Genomic DNA, 21,919 nt, shown 5'->3' on the forward strand with positions numbered 1-21,919 from the left:
CAACTCGCAGGCTCATGCACTCATGAGAATTACAATCGACAGTGGCCACAGTCAGGATGGATGCCTAGGCATCCATCCACCATATTAAAAAAATAAAAACATACTGCATGGTCTACATTTTATTTCTTACAGGGGCTCTTTATATAGGAGAGTGCTTTCCTGTAGAGTAAAACAAATAGTATAAAGACATATACCTGTATGCCAGATTGCAGACAAAAGTGCAAACTGTTGGCCTCAGTCTAGTGAATGCGGCGTATAGGAATGGTACAGTATGGGAAAAACTACAGACGTATACTGTAGGCCTAGTGCACAAAGGCGGCACACACTTAGCCTAAGGCCTCATTCACACATCAGAGTTTTTTTTTTTTTTTAAATTCGTTTATTAGAACACTTAATTCACATGAACATACACAGTGTACTTATTTCAACGTCAGTGTAGGTACATCACAAAGATAGATTCATCCACAGAATACTTTATACACCGATCGGGTCATGCAATTTTGAAATATAATAGTATGTCACATATACTGAAAATCCTAAACTCAACCTATCTTACTGCCTAAACAAAACAAAACTGTCTCCACTACCGTAGCATAGCAGTTTCAATGCCCAGCGTGACTCACTCTATGTCTCAAGTCTTTATTGTACAGAAACTAGGCCCTCAGCTGCGTGACGACATAGTAAGGTATGACGAGTTCCACGAGTCCCAAATTTTATTAAATTTATCCAAGCAGCCTCTATTTTGGTATAAGGTGCGTTCATATGGCACAATTAAATTTACCAACTCCATCCAGGCCCTAAGAGACGGATGTGAGGTACCCATCCAACGTAAGGCAATCAATTTTCTTGCCAGAAAAAGTGTCTCTCTCAGAAAGATTTGAGCATGGTGGCCCCAGATCTCCTCCTCCAATATCCCAAATAAACACACTGATGGGGTTAGGGGAACAGGAATATGTACAAGGGAAGTCAACAACGCGGTTACCTCTTTCCAATAAGACATAATAATTGGACATTCCCATATCATGTGTATGAAATCCGCCTCCTCCATGTGACATCTAGTGCATTCTGAAGACCGGGACCACCCAATTTTAAATAGTCGCAGTGGGGTTAGATATGATTGATGCAAAATATATAACTGAATCATTTTATTGTTGGCCGAGGGCGACACCCTGGTTGGAGATTCAAGGGCCACCTCCCAGTCCTCACCCTGCAGGTCGGGTATCAGGACCCTCCACTTGTCCCTTATCGGCAACAAGGCAGCATCCGCACCCACTGATAACATATAAGTATACAATACGGAGATAAGACCCCGGGGCCCCTGTGACTTGAATATTCCTATCAGTGGGAAGGAGGACATTACTCGTGCCATTTCAACGTTACGAAAATGTGATTGAATCGCAGATCTGAGTTGAAGATATCGAAAGAACTGAGGTCTCGGTATATCATATTTATGCTGTATTTGTTCAAAGGACATTAGGGTTCCCTGTTCATAGAGGTCATTAAGCGATGAGACACCATGCAGTGTCCAGAATTGAGCAGAGGGGTGGTTCAACAAGCCCGGAAAATATTCATTATCCCATAATGGAAGTTCAGCTACTATACCATCAAAATGAATTGCCTTCTTCACTTGACGCCAAATCAATCTTGCCAGGCGAAGCAATGGTAGTAAACTAGAGGCAGAGGGTTTGTCCACCTCCAAAAAACCCAACGGGCATTTGATTTTGGCAGCCTGAATCAAATGGTGTTCTGAGTTCGGTAAATCTCCCCCCGGCATCCATTTCCCCAAAGCTCTAAGTTGTCCAGCTAGGTAGTATAAGAAGAAGTCTGGCAACGCTGCCCCTCCCATCTGTTTAGATCTATATAAGGTGGACAATTTAAGTTTAGGTCTAGCCCTTCCCCAAATAAAAGATGTAGTTAATGAGTTTAGATTGGCAAAAAAGGATTTAGGGACCGGTACTGCGCTATGTTGGAGAGAATAGTTGAGTTTCGGGAGAAGTATCATTTTTATCAAGTTTATGCGGCCCGAGACAGATAAAGGTAGTTTACTCCAAATTGCAAATTTATGTTTAACTAGCTCTAGCAATGGGAGAACATTAAACTGTAGATCAAGTCTACTACATCTTGGTATAATTATTCCTAGGTATTTGAAGCTAGTGACAACCGGTAGTGGGGATAAAGTGTTGAGATGTGTCATCGAGCCATGAGAAAGAGGCATCAAGGCAGATTTGTCCCAATTTATATACAATCCCGAACGTCTACCGAACCCCTCTATAGTAGTAATCACATGTGGCAAGGTCTCCTCCACCTCATCAAGAAACACCACCATATCATCTGCATATAGACCGATAGTGTCCGTGCGATCTGCTATTGTAATACCCCTAATAAGTGGGGAGGACCTCATACGAATCGCTAACGCCTCTATCGCTAGGGCAAATAATGCCGGAGACAGAGGACATCCCTGGCGAGTTCCCCTCTTTAAGGAGAACGAATCAGAAATAGAATTGTTAATAATTATCCGAGCTCTTGGTTTCAAATATAATGCTGCAATCCATTTTTGGAACTTGGGACCAAATTGGAATCGTTGTAAACACGCAGATAGGAAGGGCCATTCAAGGGAGTCAAATGCCTTAGCCGCGTCCAGCGAGGCCATGGCCCATTTATTCTCAGGTACTAACGTACTATATTGAGCTATTGATTGAACCCTCCTAATATTAATAGAGGTACTCTTGCCCGGCATGAAACCCGTCTGGTCCGGATGTATTATATCCAATATTACCGCATTTAACCTAGTGGCTAGAATTTTAGTAAAAATCTTATAGTCTACATTGACCAGCGAGATGGGGCGGTAAGATCCACAGTCCAGGGGGTCCTTCCCTTCCTTTTTTAAGACTATGATATTTGCTTCATAATAAGAATCCGGCAAGGAACCACCCTCCCAAATCCCCTGAAATACTTTCAAGAGAATTGGTGTCAAAGCGTCTCTATATTTTCTGTATACTTCTATGGGGAAACCATCTGGGCCCGGTGCCTTGCCAGAAGCCATGTCTGTTATGGCCCTGTTTACCTCATCGAGAGTAAAATCTGCATCTAAAAAGGCTTGCTGTGCAGCATCCAACGTAGGGAATACTAGATCCGACAGGTAGTCTAGGCATTCCAAAATATCAGAATCTCCTTTGGAGCTATATAGACTTTTATAGTAATCACAAAAGCATTGGAGTATGTCGTCTGTCGAGGTCACTACAGAGTCATCTGATTTCCGGATTCTGAGTATAGTGTTGGATGTGTTGTGTTGACGTACCATATATGCTAGGAGTTTACTGGACTGGTTTCCCAGTTCAAAGTAAGTCTGTTTAGTAAAAAACAATTTACGTTTGGATTTGGTGTCGGTATATTGACTATGGAGTCTGTGCAGGTGTAACCACTCCGTCTTATTCTCATTTGTCTGATTAGCTATATAAGCCGCCTCTGAATCTTTCAATCGTCTATCCATGTCATCATCTTCCTTTGAAGTCAGGCGCTTAATATATGAGATGGTAGAAGACAAGCATCCTCTCAAATATGCTTTGAGGGCATCCCATAGAATATTAATATTTTGCGGCATAGGGTGGGATGTAATGAAACAGTCCAGCTGGTCAACAGTCCGGTCGTCTGGGCCTATCAACTTCATCCAGAATGGGTTCACCTTCCAATTTATACTGTTCCTCGCCCGACTCAGCCTAAGTTTAAGAATCACAGGACTATGGTCTGAGATACTTCTACTCCCATGACGCACCTCCTCCACCCGTACCGCCAAGCCACCAGAGCCAAATATATAGTCTAGGCGAGATAGAGTGCGTCTGATAGATGAATGACATGTATACTCCTTTACATCGGGATGGCGCATTCTCCAGAGATCTAACCAACCAGTGCCTTCCATGAGTATTGACAATCGGGATGGTGAAGGATGCACATCCATGATATTTCCATCAAACCGAAGTCTATCCATACATTCATCCATTAGCATATTGAAATCTCCCATACACAGGACATGCGCATCTGGATAATTTAAAGCAAAATCAACCGCTTTCTTAATAATCGACATCTTAGCAGGGGGAGGGTTATATATACACATTATCGCATAGTCCTCTGAATTCACATTCGCGTGCACAAACACAAAACGACCTTCCGGATCTCTCCGAACTTCTCTGACCTCCCATCTGATATCTTTATGAATTAACAAAGATACTCCTCTAGAATAACTAGTATGGAATGCATGTACAGACCATTGTACCCAGGGTTTTTGTACATAACGGGCCGAGTCCCTAGTTAGATGTGTTTCAACCAAAGCTATTATATGAGGGTGGTAACGTCGTATCTGAGAAAACACTTTGACCCTCTTACGAGGCGACCCAAGGCCCCTCACATTCCATGTCATACATGTGATGTCAGACGCCATAACTTATCAGTCTAGAATGCATAGCGTCACGTCGAGCTTCTGCTACACCTGTAGTGGAGAAAAACATGGCAGTAATTTCTAAGTAGCTAACAGTAAACAAAATCAAAACATTGAAAAGCAAAAAGTATTTTGTAAAGGAGCAAAAATTCGCGCTCCAGATAGCCCAGTCCAAAAAAGGGGATACCATCTCTGAACACAGAGTTCAGTAAAGTTGTTTCCCAGGACGCTGGCAGAGGAGCTCCCCACACCGTCAAGGAAAATCCGGCAAAAAGGTTCCAAATTCTAGACAAACGAAGACAGCGGTCCTCTTAGGATTTCTCTCCACTCCCGCTTGCCCCCAAACACGACCGCATCCACTCCTCAGCCTCAGCCGGATTTGCAAAAAAGGAAGAAGAGCCTTGGTATACCACTCTGAGCCTGGCAGGGTATAACATTGAGTATAAGATGTTTTTCTCTCTAAGCCGTTTTTTAATTTCCATAAATTGAGATCGTTGTTTTTGCAACTCCATGGAAAAATCTGGAAACACAGAGATAGTAGCATTGTTATATTTGATGGGACTTTTTTGTCTAGCCAAGCGAAGGATCATATCTCTGTCTTTACAATTGAGCAGGCGTGCTAAAAAAGGTCTCGGAGGAGCGCCAGGAATGGGAGGCTTTGTTGGCACTCTATGGGCCCTCTCCACGGAAAAGGTGGTGGAGAAACCACCTCCCAAGGTATCCTTCAGCCATTCCTCTAGAAATGTTTCTGGGTGCTGACCCTCCGACCGCTCCGGCAAACCAATTATACGGATATTATTCCGTCTCAGTCTGTTTTCCAGATCGTCCGCTTTCTGTTTCCATGCATTTATAGAGCCAGCCACCTTTGTCAATTTAGCCTCCATAGGTCCATAATTATCTTCTAAGCGAGATACACGTGATTCAACCTCAGTAATACGACCTCCCATGGTCTGCATGTCTTGTCTGAGGCGCCCCACTTCAGAGTGCACTTCCTCTATCTTTCCCGATAATGATGTCCTGGTCAATGATATAGCTTGCATCAATTGCTCAGATGCCTGCTTCAATGTCAATTCTTCCTGATCTCCATCTTCCTCACCATCAGAGGCTTGGTTTTTTAATTGGTTTTCAGATCTGCTCACAGGTGAAGGAGAGTTCTTTTTTGAACGTATACTATCAGGTGGATCCGTTCGTGCAAACTTTTTAAGCTTTTCAGCTGTGCCCGAGTTTTTATAGCGACTCATATTGGATGATATGAATTAAAATATCGCTGCAGCTGATTATGGTTTGGTTAACAAGCCACTAAGTCACAATGCACACACAGCCTGTAGGGTCCTCCCTGTGCAACCTCGCAAAAGTAGCAGTATAGTGCAGGGCTCACCACTATGGATACAAATGAGGGGAGAGTTCCAGGAGCAGCCCCCACCACAAATAAGGCTCAGTTTCTTATAATATCTGTAGGCTCTGTCTCCCAATAACTGCAGAGTGCAGGTTATAGGTTCTGTTATCTGAGAGTCACAGAGGACGTATATTCTCCACCCGGGCAGCCGTGCAGGGGAGAGGATCTAAAGTTATGGGCGATGCTGGAGCCGGTCGGCTCTATATAATATGGTGCAACAGTAACGAGAGGGGTGCGGGGTCCGTCTTCCAGGACTCACACCGCACAGTCCTCTCAAGTACCTCCGGTAGTTGTGGCCGGCACCTCCCGAGTCTCCTGGCACACTTCGCGCCTTCCGACTCCAGCGCACGCTGCAGGGAAGATGGCCGCCGCCTCCTGCCTTCTCTGTTCTCCGTCCGCGCGCCTCAGGGATTCCGCCCGACCGAAGCCGCACCTCGCGCCCTCTCAGAAGCCGGGGACCCCCAGGCACCCAGAGGATTCCAGCGGTGTTCACCGGATCCCTCCCGGGTGAGTATTTAAAGCAGGATTCTGCAGGATTACGGGAGCTCCAGCCTGACACGTCTGTTCAGCTCCACTACATCGCCACGCCCCCACACATCAGAGTTTTTGCATCAATATTCGTATACAAGAACCAGGAGAGCCTCCAAACTACAGAACAGGTGTCAATGTTTCAATTAGAGTTTTTCTCTGTAATTCCCCTCCTGGTTTTAACATGCAAAGTACTGATGAAATATTGACCAAGGATACGGACGTGTGGATGACGCCTAAAGGTCGATTGACACTGTAATATTATACTGAATGAGCGTTCATAGGCAATAATCCATAATATGCTGCTATAAGGAACAAGTTCAAACCTAGGCCTTAATGGGATCCATTTTTCATGTATGATCATGTGCGGAAACATACACGAAGCTCTCCTGCTGCTGAACCTAATACTGGTGGGCTTCCCCATTACAAAGCGCTAGGTTTTTCGGTGAAATGCTTCGACTTCAAAGTCTTCAAAGTAAACTGAAGAAAAGTTGAAGACGGGGAGAAGAGTCTGCTGGACGGCTACCCTCAGGCTTCTCCTCACCTAGCACACTTGGTGGATAGGTCTCTATCTTTTTGCATGTAGCCCATTGAGCAGATACCGGCAGGAAAAAGGGAACTGCCTGGTGGGCTTTTCTCCACAGTGTCAACTCTTTTACAGAGTATGATTACTCTGGGAAATCACAGCGTTTCACACGGTTATGGCAGCATGAATCTTCTGGCAGGCTCCCTTTAAGCTCATTCATGATGAGATCAAGGAAGAACAACCCACCAACCGGTGATCTCTCTGTAAGAGCTACATAACCGTGGACTGAACTTTCCCCTGAAAATCTGCTGACATCTAGTATACCAATTGCCGATGCCTAAAAAATAAAACGCGTTTTTGGTATAGTATTTTAAAACCATGACCACAACCACAAAGAAATCACATGTATATCTTGAGGATCAAGCTTGTGCCCTGCTGACAGAGTGTATAATTTAATGCTTTGAATATCAGGCAAGTAAACTGACATATATACGTAATGGTTTCTTAGCCTGAACAGGTCACCAGTATTAGGTCTTAAAGCATCTTAGACTCTAATCGCACCACTGAAAAACCTCTTAATGTATACACTGAAGATACAGTCCTGACATGTGCAGAAAACACATTCTATGTAGAGGTTTTTTTTTTTTTGGTACACACAAAAAACAAAGCTTACATTATATAAAGTTAAATACTTAAAATTTAATTTCATGATCCGAAAGATCAGCAGGAACAATTTTAAAAACATAATACTATAGCTTATTAGGACGGCTTATAGAAAGTGGAAAATAAAACACCAACACTGATTTCATCAGCAGGGCAATGTCACAACATATTTGAAGTTCCCAATTTGTGAAATTTTAGTTGTACCCCAGCGGATAAACTCTATTTCCCAGGCTACAATACAACAGTTCCACTTTTTATTTTACAATACATTTTCTAAAGTCACTTTCTGCACCACCCGCTATCGGGCATTTGGAAAAGCGAACCTTCAAATAAGGTTCAGAAAAAAAAAAAAGAAAAATAACAAATGGATAAATTAAAAAATAAACAGGCAAAGCATGTCACAACAAATCTCACCTTGTCAAAAAAGTTGGTATCACACAAACATTTTCTGAAGAGTTTGATGTCCGACTCCAGAGAGCATCCAGAAGTCTGACGCCGGGTTAATGTCAGCACGCCAGTGGACCAACAGAACCGTAAAAAAGAATCCTGGTTGATTGCTGCAGTACTGAAGTCAAGTGGCGGAAGCTCCTGAAAACTGGAGGTGATGGGATTATATTAATAAACATACACAAAGCCCCGGCCGCAGTCATAAATCGTCTTCTATTCTGCATCCAGTGTGTCCACCAGCAGCTACAAGATAGAATGGAGGCGGTCTGCGTGCCCGCTCCGGTGAATGTGCTCTGATCTCGTCTAATCAGATAAACACTGCTCATTATCCTCGGGTAATGCCACTGGGATTAGACGGCACTACCTCCATGGCTCGCCGTGTACAGGATCACTCCTACTGACTGGAAGGCAGCAGATGTGTATGACTGTGACTGGTAAAAACAGACAGTGCCTCGAGGGAGCTCTGCATTGTTTAAGAAGTTATAAACAAGAAGGGCTTTCATAACAAAATGTACAAGTAGTCAGGGACATGCTCGAATCATGCTAATGGCAACATCCCCGACAGGAACGACACAGGAATTTTACTCAACTTTCTGGCCTGGATGAAACATGCTCTGCAGACCCGGCTACACGTACATAACAAATACAGAGATGTTTGGAAGCAAAACATAAAAGTCCTGGACAAAGTTTTACAAACAAAAATGTGCCGACTGCATGAACAGTCTAGGACAATCAGAGGTCGTTCTGCATTAGACAGGTTATATTGGCGATAGGGTCACGTAGACTTTTCTAAAAACATATCTATATTTCAGATAACAGCTGTTTATGGCTTTTAAAAATAACTTTAGTCCCCATACACATTAGACTAAAGTCGGCTGAACCTACCAGAATCGGCCGACACGGTAATGCTTTGGGGGGTGGTCGCAAGACTCAACCGGATCGGCACATTGGACTTCCAATCAAGGACCCTTTCGTTCTCCAGAAGATAAGCTGCTACCAGAGGAGTCTGGCAGAGGCTCTTTACGAGAGCACAGGAATGTTTGGCCGAGCAGTCCTCGTATGGGGGAGTCCGTAGATAAAGCTGTTCGGCACACAGCTATCTAAGGTGTATGGGGGCCTTTAGAAATGATTAAGGGCTAAGGCTTTGTGAACATTTGCATTCTTTATTTCTGTTGCTCTGCTCAATCATAAAAGCATAACTACGAAAATGACGGCTCAGTCTTATGACGGACACCGGTGGCACTCGACAAGCTCCAATGATCACAATAAGGTCTATTAGGTTTCTGTCCTAATGTCCGCCTGCAGAAATATACAGTACTGCAAAACATTTTTCCACCGGACATAGCCAGTCAACAAATGAGTTTTCATGGTGATGAACCTCATTAAGACTAATAGAGGACAGAACCATTCCCTGTAATACAGACTTACGGGCATGCAGGAGACATGATGTCATAACATCATTGTAGCTTGTGGAAGATCACGGGAGAGCAGATAATGTGCACATCCCACACACGGCAGATGGACATTTTACAGCCTAACACTTACACTGGCGCTCCATGGCCAAGGCTGGGGATAGGAGCAAAACTGCAGCATTTCCGAGATGCACAAACACATCCATCATGGATCTTAGGGAATCAAGGTCCATGAGAGATGAGTGAGCAGGGCCTAGTGGGGAGTCATGGATCTAGTAAGACTTGTCTGATTCAGGCAATGACAAGGTTATTTCATGATAAATGATTTATCCATGGAGCCTCCACTATAGGATGCGATCAAGTGACAGCACTGAATTATAATGGTCTAAGGTTTTACAATTCTCCTTGTGGTGAGTGACGTGCCTGGCATGCCAGTGTAAGGAGGCTTATAAGCCATGCAACCCTCCTCTGGGAAATTAAATTGGAAATTTGCATATTTAATTTTTGTTAACGTTGTTTTTTTTACAATCAGTAAAGAAAAAAAAAATCATACTCCGGAGATTTATTCTGCATCCATTATATACAAATATTAAATTTGAGGTGCAACAGGCATCCTGTATGCCATCAAACATGAACTTAGCAGGATTTTCAAGGATTTTACAAAATGGTCCCCTAGAATAAAGAATATTAAAAAAATAAGTAAATTACCCGTTGAATCCGGTACCACTTCAGCACCAGTCCTACAATCATGACATTCCGTCCTTTAGTCACCTGACCTCTACAGCCAATCACTGGCTCCTGCTGTAACTATTCCATGTATGGTACATAGCCAATGAGGGCAGTAATTGGCCCTAGTAAAGTTATGTAGCATCCATTTAATAAAAGGGCAATAATGTGGAAACTTCTCTAAGCTTCTCATAAAGAGTGTCCTCAGCAGAGGGGGAATTACATGCACTAGGTGGATATATGACTGCCAACCAGAGATCGACACCGGATTGTCATGTCACTCGCATTTAAGTCAATGGACAAGGATGGACTCCGGCCTATTCTCAAGAATAGAAAAGGTGCCAAAGGGCTCAGCTGAGCTACTCACTTCTTTAAACGTTGGGCCAATTCGGTGTGACCGTGACGTACAGCAACCTCTACAGGGGTCTCCCCTTCTTTATTCACGCGTCTTAATGCGGAAGCTCCACCGGGAAGACGCAGGAGGTAATGTGACAGCTCTATTAACCCCCATCTCGTTGTTAGATGTAGCAGGGTTTCATGGCACAGGCTATCTGTAAAACAAATACACAGATATATATTATATATACTTTCTTTTGTGTTCAAAACAAGCAGTTAAAGGGGTAGTCCAATGGCCCTAGGGTGGGCAACCCCTTTATATTACATGTCACTTCCAGACAGGACCAGACATACTGTAACTCTAGACGTTGTAGACTGTGGCTTAATAGAGGTTTAGGGAACGCAGCCCTGGGACTTTTCTCAGGACGCAGCAGGAACCCATAATTCTCCACAAGCTTGACACAGGTACCGCAGGTGGGAGTCTTTTTGTTTGCACCTTCAGGTACTGTGCAAAATTTTGACTGTGGCCTCTAAGGGGTTAACTGACCCGATCTTGCTCATTACCGCTGAATGGCAGCTAGTAATTACAGGCAACTTCGGTGGAGAATGCTGGAGGCCGCACTGCTGGGCCCATGCCAACAGTCACTCATCTACAGCTCTTGTGTAAGACGGGGTTCTACAGACATCTTACAGCTTCTAAGATGGGTTTTTTGTTTTTATTTTTTTGCAGTAACAGGGCCAAGTAATAGCTCCACAGTGTTTCTTGAGGATATTTTTTGAGGGATCCTGGCATTACTCCAGATGTGGATTTTTTCATAGGTCTTATTGAAGGAATAGATGCTTAGGTTCAGCATCCGATAAAGACAACTACAAAGTGATCGGACTGGGCTGTCCTGGCTCTGTACAGTGTGCGGCTGGTGCCGATAAGAGCTGATCGGTGAGGGTTGCGGCTGTTGGACCGCCACCGATCTGATGTTGAGGCCCTATCTCCAGGAGAGATCATCAATCGGTCGGTCTTGCAGAACAAGACATTTGATTAGATTTCACACAGATGACGCTCTGCCAGCCATGACCAAATCAAAAGACAAGTCGGGTCACTGAAAGGTAAGAGGCTCGCAGGCCTCCTATCTAGCCGCTAGGTACCATTGACCTGGACACTGGACCGGACTCCTGCAAATCGATCCCCTCATCTATACCTGATACAATTTCCTATATCATCTCTGTCATGAATCCGTTAAAAACAAAAATCACATGTATGATACCAGTATCATTTTTTTTGTACAACCCATTGAAATCTATCGGCAAATATAATTTTAAAAATGAATGAAACTATTAACACCTACTTAGAATTTTTTTCCCTTTTTCCATACACACTGTCAGTCCGCACCACAATGATTGGAAATAATGCGTGTGCTTACAGAAAAACACACAGACCCAAAATACATTCACATGACCTTAGCTTAAGGACACTGTACACATTAGTCTAATGTATGTTGTGGGTCAAACGATCATTTGACGCACAGTCACAATAGTGAGACAGCCATACACCCCATACACATATTAGCCATACCGCCCATTATAGCTGTTCAACGACACCGTGCGCCAAATGAGCGATCTTTCTGGGAATAATCTTACAACAAAAGATTGATTATAGATGAACAACTTTCCTTTAATGTGACTTGTCCATTTTGGGGCAAAAAAAAAGAAAGAAAATCAAAGACGGCCAATTTATTTTTAAACAATGGTGGTGTGTCAGCTAGAAGGATCCTTCGTTCTCAGAGGGAATCTGTCAGCAAGTTTTTGCTAAATTTTGCAGGCTGATGATAATCCAAACAAGCAAAATGTTCATCCATCAGGTGAAATTATCTTTTGTTCTGTGTATGAGCTGCCGAGAATAACTGCAGGCTATGCACGATGAATGGTGCAGAGCAGATCGCTCTGTGCCCATCTGCCGCTGTAACCAGACTATTAAATGACAGCTAACTGGCAAACATGTTGTCAGTCAGTGGTAGCTTAAAACAAACTGCAGTGTAAATGGACGCTTATACACAGATATACAGAAGGTGAACAAGGAATACACCCATCATGGTTAGTTAGTGCACTGGCACCAGTTCTGGGAAGTAGACGATTACTTTGTAATGTGAATTTTACAAGTGCTACTGTAAGGTAAAGAGAAGATATAGAGAGAGGGAAAAGACAAAGCTCATTATTTTTTAATGTTTTCTGTGCTATCCACATCTCACACAAGTTTATCAGCAAAGTATAGAAAAAGGTTTTCTACAAACAATAAAACGTGTCAGTCTATATTGTTTATAGAGCCACAGTTCTGACATAGGGATCACTTACATTCCTGCATCACAGCTATGTGCACACGTTGCAGATTTTCCTGCGGATTTTTCTGCACTAAAAACCGCAGATCTTGGCAGAAAACGCAGGTGCGGTTTTTAGTGCGGTTTTTGATGCGTTTTTCCCTGCAGATTGTCTGTGTTTTTGACACAAATAAAGCTTGAACTGCAGTGGGAAAAAAACCACATGATGTCATTTCCTTGTCCAACCCTGCGAAAACATCAAAATGAGATGCGCCAATTCCGGCACTTAACCCCTCTCTTCCCACTCCCGTGTAGTGGTGGGATATGGGGTAATGAGGGGTTAATGCCACCTTGCTATTGTAAGGTGGCATTAAGCCCGGTTAATAATGGAGAGCCGTCAATAAGACACCTATCCATTATTAATCCTATTAAAAGGTTAAATAAATATATAGGGGGACCCAAAAAAAAAAATGGCATAGGGTCCCCCTGTATCTTTAGGCCAGAAAGGTTAAGCAGACAGCTGTGGGCCAATATTTTTGGCCTGGGAAGGGGTTAAAATACCCCTGGCTGTTCCCAGGCCATGAATATTAAGCCCACAGATGTCTGCGTAGCCTTTATGGCTCTCAAATATAGGGAGAGCCCCCCCAAAAAAGTATTGGGGTCCCCCTATATTTTTAGGCCAGAAAGGCTACGCAGACAGCTGTGGGCTTATATTCATAGCCTAGGAAAGGGGCCATAGATATTTGCCCCCCCTGGCTACAAATAGAAGCCCACAGCCGCCCCAGAAAAGGCGCATCTAAAAGATGTGCCAATTCCGGCACTTAGCCCCTCTCTTCCCACTCCCGTGTAGCGGTGGGATATGGGGTAATAAGGGGTTAATGTCACATTGCTATTGTAAGGTGGCATTAAGCCAGATTAATAATGGAGAGGCGTCAATAAGACGCCTATCCATTATTAATCCTATTAAAGGGTTAAAAAAAACACAGACACTAGAAAAAAATATTTTGATGAAATAAAGACACCCACTTTTTGACAAACCCTTTATTATACGCTCAATCCATCTGAAGACCCTCGACCTGCAAAAGAAATAAAAAAACAAACCAAATTCATACTCCCTGGCCCTGTCCGAAGAAATCCAACGAGGGTCCCACGACGATCTGCCATCGAGAGCAGACACATCCGGAGATGTGTCTGCTCTCCACAGCTGCAGCAACACACTGACAGGAGCTCCGGCTCCTGTCGGTGTGTAACTGCGCATGCGCGAGAGTTTACCGGCGTTCACTGACCCCGGTACTCTCGCTTTATGGCAGTGCTGCGTTGGAAAGTTCACACGCAGCTCTAATGCCGAGAGACGCCAGAGCCGCTGAACTCCGGTAAAGGACGCGATACACTGCTATTAGCTTCGCTCCTGGCAGTGTATCGCCGGAGAGCAAGCGATCGGCGTGGGACACTCGGTATTGGATTCTGCGGACAGGGAGTATGGATTTGGTTTATTTTTTTCTGACTTTTTCCCTAGGGGACCGAGGGCTTCGCGTACCAGTGTGCTGTATGGTGAGTATATACTCTATGTTATATGTTGTATGTAATGTCTGTCATGCATGTTACGTTTATTGTATGTGTATGTGTTTGTGTTTTACTGACAATTGTGCTAAGTCGCCGGACACAGGGACAACTCTCCCATCCTAATATCGGATGGGAGTAGTAGTCCCATACGGCGACTTAGCACAATTGGGTGGCACTATGGTTGCATGGGGACACACACACACACACACACACACACACAGACACAGAAAGACGCACACACACAGACTTCACATACATACACACACACACACACACACACACACACACACACATACAGTTACATGAAAATGTTTGGGCACCCCTATTAACCCCTTCACCCCCAAGGGTGGTTTGCACGTTAATGACCGGGCCAATTTTTACAATTCTGACCACTGTCCCTTTATGAGGCTATAACTCTGGAACGCTTTGACGGATCTTGGCGATTCTGACATTGTTTTCTCGTGACATATTGTACTTCATGTTAGTGGTAAAATTTATTCGATATAACTTGCGTTTATTTGTGAAAAAAATGGAAATTTGGCGAAAATTTTGAAAATTTTGCAATTTTCCAACTTTGAATTTTTATGCCCTTAAATCACAGACATATGTCACGCAAAATACTTAATAAGTAACATTTCCCACATGTCTACTTTACATCAGTACAATTTTGGAACCAAAATTTTTTTTTGTGACGGAGTTATAAGGGTTAAAAGTTGACCAGCAATTTCTCATTTTTACAACACCATTTTTTTTTAGGGACCACATCTCATTTGAAGTCATTTTGAGGGGTCTATATGATAGAAAATACCCAAGTGTGACACCATTCTAAAAACTGCACCCCTCAAGGTGCTCAAAACCACATTCAAGAAGTTTATTAACCCTTCAGGTGTTTCACAGGAATTTTTGGAATGTTTAAATAAAAATGAACATTTAACTTTTTTTCACACAAAATTTATTTCAGCTCCAATTTGTTTTATTTTACCAAGGGTAACAGGAGAAAATGGACCCCCAAAGTTGTTGTACAATTTGTCCTGAGTACGCTGATACCCCATATGTGGGGGTAAACCACTGTTTGGGCGTATGGCAGAGCTCGGAAGGAAAGGAGCGCCATTTGACTTTTCAATGCAAAATTGACTGGAATTGAGATGGGACGCCATGTTGCGTTTGGAGAGCCCCTGATGTGCCTAAACACTGAAACCCCCTACAAGTGACACCATTTTGGAAAGTAGACCCCCTAAGGAACTTATCTTGATGTGTGGTGAGCACTTTGACCCACCAAGTGCTTCACAGAAGTTTATAATGCAGAGCCGTAAAAATAAAAAATCATATTGTTTCACAAAAATGATCTTTTCGCCCCCAATTTTTTATTTTCCCAAGGGTAAGAGAAGAAATTGGACCCCAAAAAATGTTGTGCAATTTGTCCTGAGTACGATGATACCCCATATGTGGGTGTAAACCATTGTTTGGGCGCATGGCAGAGCTTGGAAGGGAAGGAGCGCCATTTGACTTTTCAATGCAAAATTGACTGGAATTGAGATGGGACGCCATGTTGCGTTTGGAGAGCCCCTGATGTGCCTAAACATTGAAACTCCCTACAAGTGACACCATTTTGGAAAGTAGACCCCCTAAGGAACTTATCTAGATGTGTGGTGAGCACTTTGACCCACCAAGTGCTTCACAGAAGTTTATAATGCAGAGCCGTAAAAATAAAAAATCATATTTTTTCACAAAAATGATCTTTTCGCCCCCAATTTTTTATTTTCCCAAGGGTAAGAGAAGAAATTGGACCCCAAAAAATGTTGGCCAATTTGTCCTGAGTACGATGATACCCCATATGTGGGTGTAAACCATTGTTTGGGCGCATGGCAGAGCTTGGAAGGGAAGGAGCGCCATTTGACTTTTCAATGCAAAATTGACTGGAATTGAGATGGGACGCCATGTTGCGTTTGGAGAGCCTCTGATGTGCCTAAACATTGAAACTCCCTACAAGTGACACCATTTTGGAAAGTAGACCCCCTAAGGAACTTATCTAGATGTGTGGTGAGCACTTTGACCCACCAAGTGCTTCACAGAAGTTTATAATGCAGAGCCGTAAAAATAAAAAATCATATTTTTTCACAAAAATGATCTTTTCGCCCCCAATTTTTTATTTTCCCAAGGGTAAGAGAAGAAATTGGACCCCAAAAAATGTTGGCCAATTTGTCCTGAGTACGATGATACCCCATATGTGGGTGTAAACCATTGTTTGGGCGCATGGCAGAGCTTGGAAGGGAAGGAGCGCCATTTGACTTTTCAATGCAAAATTGACTGGAATTGAGATGGGACGCCATGTTGCGTTTGGAGAGCCCCTGATGTGCCTAAACATTGAAACTCCCTACAAGTGACACCATTTTGGAAAGTAGACCCCCTAAGGAACTTATCTAGATGTGTGGTGAGCACTTTGACCCACCAAGTGCTTCACAGAAGTTTATAATGCAGAGCCGTAAAAATAAAAAATCATATTTTTTCACAAAAATGATCTTTTCGCCCCCAATTTTTTATTTTCCCAAGGGTAAGAGAAGAAATTGGACCCCAAAAAATGTTGGCCAATTTGTCCTGAGTACGATGATACCCCATATGTGGGTGTAAACCATTGTTTGGGCGCATGGCAGAGCTTGGAAGGGAAGGAGCGCCATTTGACTTTTCAATGCAAAATTGACTGGAATTGAGATGGGACGCCATGTTGCGTTTGGAGAGCCTCTGATGTGCCTAAACATTGAAACTCCCTACAAGTGACACCATTTTGGAAAGTAGACCCCCTAAGGAACTTATCTAGATGTGTGGTGAGCACTTTGACCCACCAAGTGCTTCACAGAAGTTTATAATGCAGAGCCGTAAAAATAAAAAATCATATTTTTTCACAAAAATGATCTTTTCGCCCCCAATTTTTTATTTTCCCAAGGGTAAGAGAAGAAATTGGACCCCAAAAAATGTTGGCCAATTTGTCCTGAGTACGATGATACCCCATATGTGGGTGTAAACCATTGTTTGGGCGCATGGCAGAGCTTGGAAGGGAAGGAGCGCCATTTGACTTTTCAATGCAAAATTGACTGGAATTGAGATGGGACGCCATGTTGCGTTTGGAGAGCCCCTGATGTGCCTAAACATTGAAACTCCCTACAAGTGACACCATTTTGGAAAGCAGACCCCCTAAGGATCTTATCTAGATGTGTTTTGAGAGCTTTGAACCCCCAAGTGTTTCACTACAGATTATAACGCAGAGCCGTGAAAATAATTTTTATTTTTTTTCTCAAAAATGATTTTTTAGCACCCAGCTTTGTATTTTTACAAGGGTAACAGAATAAATTGGACCCCAAAATTTGTTTTCCAATTTGTCCTGAGTACGCTGATACCCCATATGTGGGGGGGAACCACTGTTTGGGCGCATGACAGAGCTCGGAAGGGAAGGAGCGCCATTTGGAATGCAGACTTAAATGGATTGGTCAGCAGCCGTCACGTTGCATTTGCAGAGCCCCTGATGTACCCAAACAGTACAAACCCCCCACAAGTGACCCCATATTGGAAACTAGACCTCCCAAGGAACTTATCTAGATGTGTTTTGAGAACTTTGAACCCCCAAGTGTTTCACTAAAGTTTATAGCGCAAAGCCGTGAAAATAAAAATTCTTTTTTTTTTTCACAAAAATGATTTTTTAGCCCCCAGTTTTGTATTTTTACAAGGGTAACAGGATAAATTAGACCCCAAAAGTTGTTGTCCAATTTGTCCTGAGTACGCTGATACCCCATATGTGGGGGGGAACCACTGTTTGGGTGCATGACAGAGCTCGGAAGGGAAGGAGCGCCATTTGGAATGCAGCCTTAAATGGATTGGTCTGCAGGCGTCACGTTGCATTTGCAGAGCCCCTGATGTACCCAAACAGTACAAACCCCCCACAAGTGACCCCATATTGGAAACTAGACCTCCCAAGGAACTTATCTAGATGTGTTGTGAGAACTTTGAACCCCCAAGTGTTTCACTACAGTTTATAACGCAGAGCCGTGAAAATAAAACATCTTTTTTTTTCCCACAAAAATGATTTTTAGCCCCCCAAATTTTTATTTTCCTAAGGATAACAAGAGAACTTGGACCCCAGAAGTTGTTGTTCAATTTGTCCCGAGTACGCTGATAACACATATGTTGGGGTAAACCCCTTTTTGGGCGCACGGGAGAGCTCGGAAGGGAAGGAGCACTGTTTTACTTTTTCAACGCAGAATTGGCTGGAATTGAGATTGGACGCCATGTCGCGCTTGGAGAGCCCCTGATGTGCCTGGACAGTGGAAACTCCCCAATTCTACCTGAAACCCTAACCCAAACACACCCCTAACCCTAATCCCAACGGTAACCCTAACCACACCCCTAGCCCTGACACACCCATAATTCTAATCCCAACCCTAATCCAAACGTAAATGTAATCCAAACCCTAACCCTAACTTTACCTCCAACCCTAGCCCTAACCCTAACCCTACCCCTCACCCTAACCCTAAACGTGACTGAAATACGTGTCACTAAAATACGTGTCACTAAAATACGTGGCACTGAAATACGTGGCACTGAAATACGTGGCACTGAAATACGTGGCACTGAAATACGTGGCACTGAAATACGTGATACGTGGCACTTAAATACGTGGCACTGAAACACGTGGCACTGAAATACGTGATACGTGGCACTGAAATACGTGGCACTGAAATACGTGGCACTGAAATACGTGGCACTTAAATACGTGGCACTTAAATACGTGGCACTGAAACACGTGGCACTGAAACACGTGGCACTGAAACACGTGGCACTGAAACACGTGGCACTGAAATACGTGGCCCTAAAATACGTGGCACTGAAATACGTGGCACTGAAATATGTGGCACTGAAATACGTGGCACTGAAATACGTGGCACTGAAACACGTGGCACTGAAATACGTGATACGTGGCACTGAAATATGTGGCACTGAAATACGTGGCACTTAAATACGTGGCACTGAAATATGTGATACGTGGCACTGAAATACGTGGCACTGAAATACGTGGCACTGAAATACGTGGCACTTAAATACGTGGCACTGAAATATGTGATACGTGGCACTTAAATACGTGGCACTGAAACACGTGGCACTGAAACACGTGGCACTGAAATACGTGGCACTGAAATACGTGGCACTGAAATACGTGGCACTGAAATACGTGGTACTAAAATTTGTGGCACTGAAATACGTGATACGTGGCACTGAAATACGTGGCACTGAAACACGTGGCACTGAAATACGTGATACGTGGCACAGAAATACGTGGCACTGAAATACGTGGCACTGAAATACGTGGCACTGAAATACGTGGCACTGAAATACGTGGCACTATGACTGTCAGAAAATGTTCATTAAACGGTTAGGGGTGAGGTTAGGGGTAGAGTTAGGGTTAGGGTTTGGATCCCTTTATCACCTTGATGGTGGTGGGTGGCTTTTCAGTGTGTTTTCTGTTTTTTTTCGATAAAAATGCATGCGTTTTTAACGCAAACAAACGCATGTGCTTAAAAACGCAAGAAAATACTGCAGGTTGTATTTCTGAAAATGAACGCATGCAGAAAAAAACCGCATGCGTTTGAAAACGCGACCAAACGCGTACAAAAAAACCGCATGCGTTTTCAATGTCAAATATAGGGAAAAAACGCATGCGTTTTTTTGTGCAAAAAACGCTGCAGACAAAAACGCAAGTGTGAAACCAGCGACGCTTTTTATAGCAAAAAAGTTTTTGCGTCTCCACATTTTGAGACCTATAATTTTTCCACATTTTGCTCCACAGAGTCATGTGAGGTCTTGTTTTTTGCGGGACGAGTTGACGTTTTTATTGGTAACATTTTCGGACACGTGACCATTTTTGATCGCTTTTTATTCCGATTTTTGTGAGGCAGAATGACCAAAAACCTGCTATTCATGAATTTCTTTTGGGAGAGGCGTTTATACCGTTCCGCGTTTGGTAAAATTGATAAAGCAGTTTTATTCGTCGGGTCAGTACGATTACAGCGATATCTCATTTATATCATTTTTTTATGTTTTGGCGCTTTTATACGATAAAAACTAAAATATAGAAAAAATAATTATTTTGGTATCGCTTTATTCTCAGGACTATAACTTTTTTATTTTTTTGCTGATGATGCTGTATGGCGGCTTTTTTTTTGCGGGACAAGATGACGTTTTCAGCGGTACCATGGATATTTATATCAGTCTTTTTGATCGTGTGTTATTCCACTTTTTGTTCGGCGGTATGGTAATAAAGCGTTGTTTTTTGCCTCGTTTTTTTTTTTTTTTTCTTACGGTGTTTACTGAAGGGGTTAACTAGTGGGGCAGTTTTATAGGTTGGGTCGTTACGGACGCGGCGATACTAAATATGTGTACTTTTATTGTTTTGTTTTTTTTATTTAGATAAAGAAATGTATTTATGGGAATAATATATTTTTTTTATTATTATTTATTTAGGAATTTTTTTTTTATTTTTTTTTACACATGTGGAAAAATTTTTTTTTTACTTTTTTACTTTGTCCCAGGGGGGGACATCACAGATCATTGATCTGGCAGTGTGCACAGCACTCTGCCAGATCGACGATCTGCTGTGCAGGGCTGCAGGCTTTCCAAGTGTCTGCTCTGAGCAGACACTCGGTAAGCCACCTCCCTCCCTGCAGGACCCGGATGCCGCGGCCATCTTGGATCCGGGACCTGCGGCGAGGAGGGAGGTAGGAGACCCTCGCAGCAACGCGATCACATCGCGTTGCTCCGGGGGTCTCAGGGAAGCCCGCAGGGAGCCCCCTCCCTGCGCGATGCTTCCCTATACCGCCGGTACACTGCGATCATGTTTGATCGCGGTGTGCCGGGGGTTAATGTGCCGGGGGCGGTCCGTGACCGCTCCTGGCACATAGTGCCGGATGTCAGCTGCGATATGCAGCTGACACCCGGCCGCGATCGGCCGCGCTCCCCCCGTGAGCGCCGCTGATCGATGATGACGTACTATCCCGTCGGCGGTCATACGGGCCCACCCCACCTCGACGGGATAGTACGTCAAATGTCGGGAAGGGGTTAATCTTAAGCTTAATGTTTTATAAAAATTGTTTTTTTTGCAACAGCTATTTCAGTTTCATATATCTAATAACTGTTGGACACAGTAATATTTCTGCCTTGAAATGAGGTTTATTGTACTAACAGAAAATGTGCAATCTGCATTCAAACAAAATTTGACAGGTGCATAAGTATGGGCACCCTTATCATTTTCTTGTTTTAAATACTCCTACCTACTTTTTACTGACTTACTAAAGCACTTTTTTGGTTTTGTAACCTCATTGAGCTTTGAACTTCATAGCTAGGTGTATGCAATCATGAGAACAGCTACTTAAAGTGGCCACTTGCAAGTTGCTCTCCTGTTTGAATCTCCTCTGAAGAGTGGCATCATGGGCTCCTCAAAACAACTGTCAAATGATCTGAAAACAAAGATTATTCAACATAGTTGTTCAGGGGAAGGATACATAAAGCTGTCTCAGAGATTTAACCTGTCAATTTCCA

At 43.3% G+C, this 21,919-nt stretch overlaps 1 protein-coding gene across 4 annotated transcripts in view; it reads right to left on the minus strand.

The window, feature by feature from the left end:
* Positions 1-21,919, minus strand: part of ARHGEF28 (Rho guanine nucleotide exchange factor 28) — a 272,157-nt gene that overhangs the window by 140,860 nt on the left and 109,378 nt on the right. For all 4 annotated transcript variants that reach the window (XM_077287657.1, XM_077287675.1, XM_077287684.1 and 1 more), the window contains exons 5-6: positions 10,498-10,681; positions 7,960-8,140 (exon numbers count right to left, since the gene is read on the minus strand). In XM_077287657.1, coding sequence (XP_077143772.1) covers positions 7,960-8,140; positions 10,498-10,681 — 365 coding nt within the window. The remainder of the gene's footprint in view (positions 1-7,959; positions 8,141-10,497; positions 10,682-21,919) is intronic.

Source organism: Ranitomeya variabilis, chromosome 1, assembly GCF_051348905.1.
Source record: "Ranitomeya variabilis isolate aRanVar5 chromosome 1, aRanVar5.hap1, whole genome shotgun sequence".
NCBI classification, from domain to species: Eukaryota; Metazoa; Chordata; class Amphibia; order Anura; family Dendrobatidae; genus Ranitomeya; species Ranitomeya variabilis.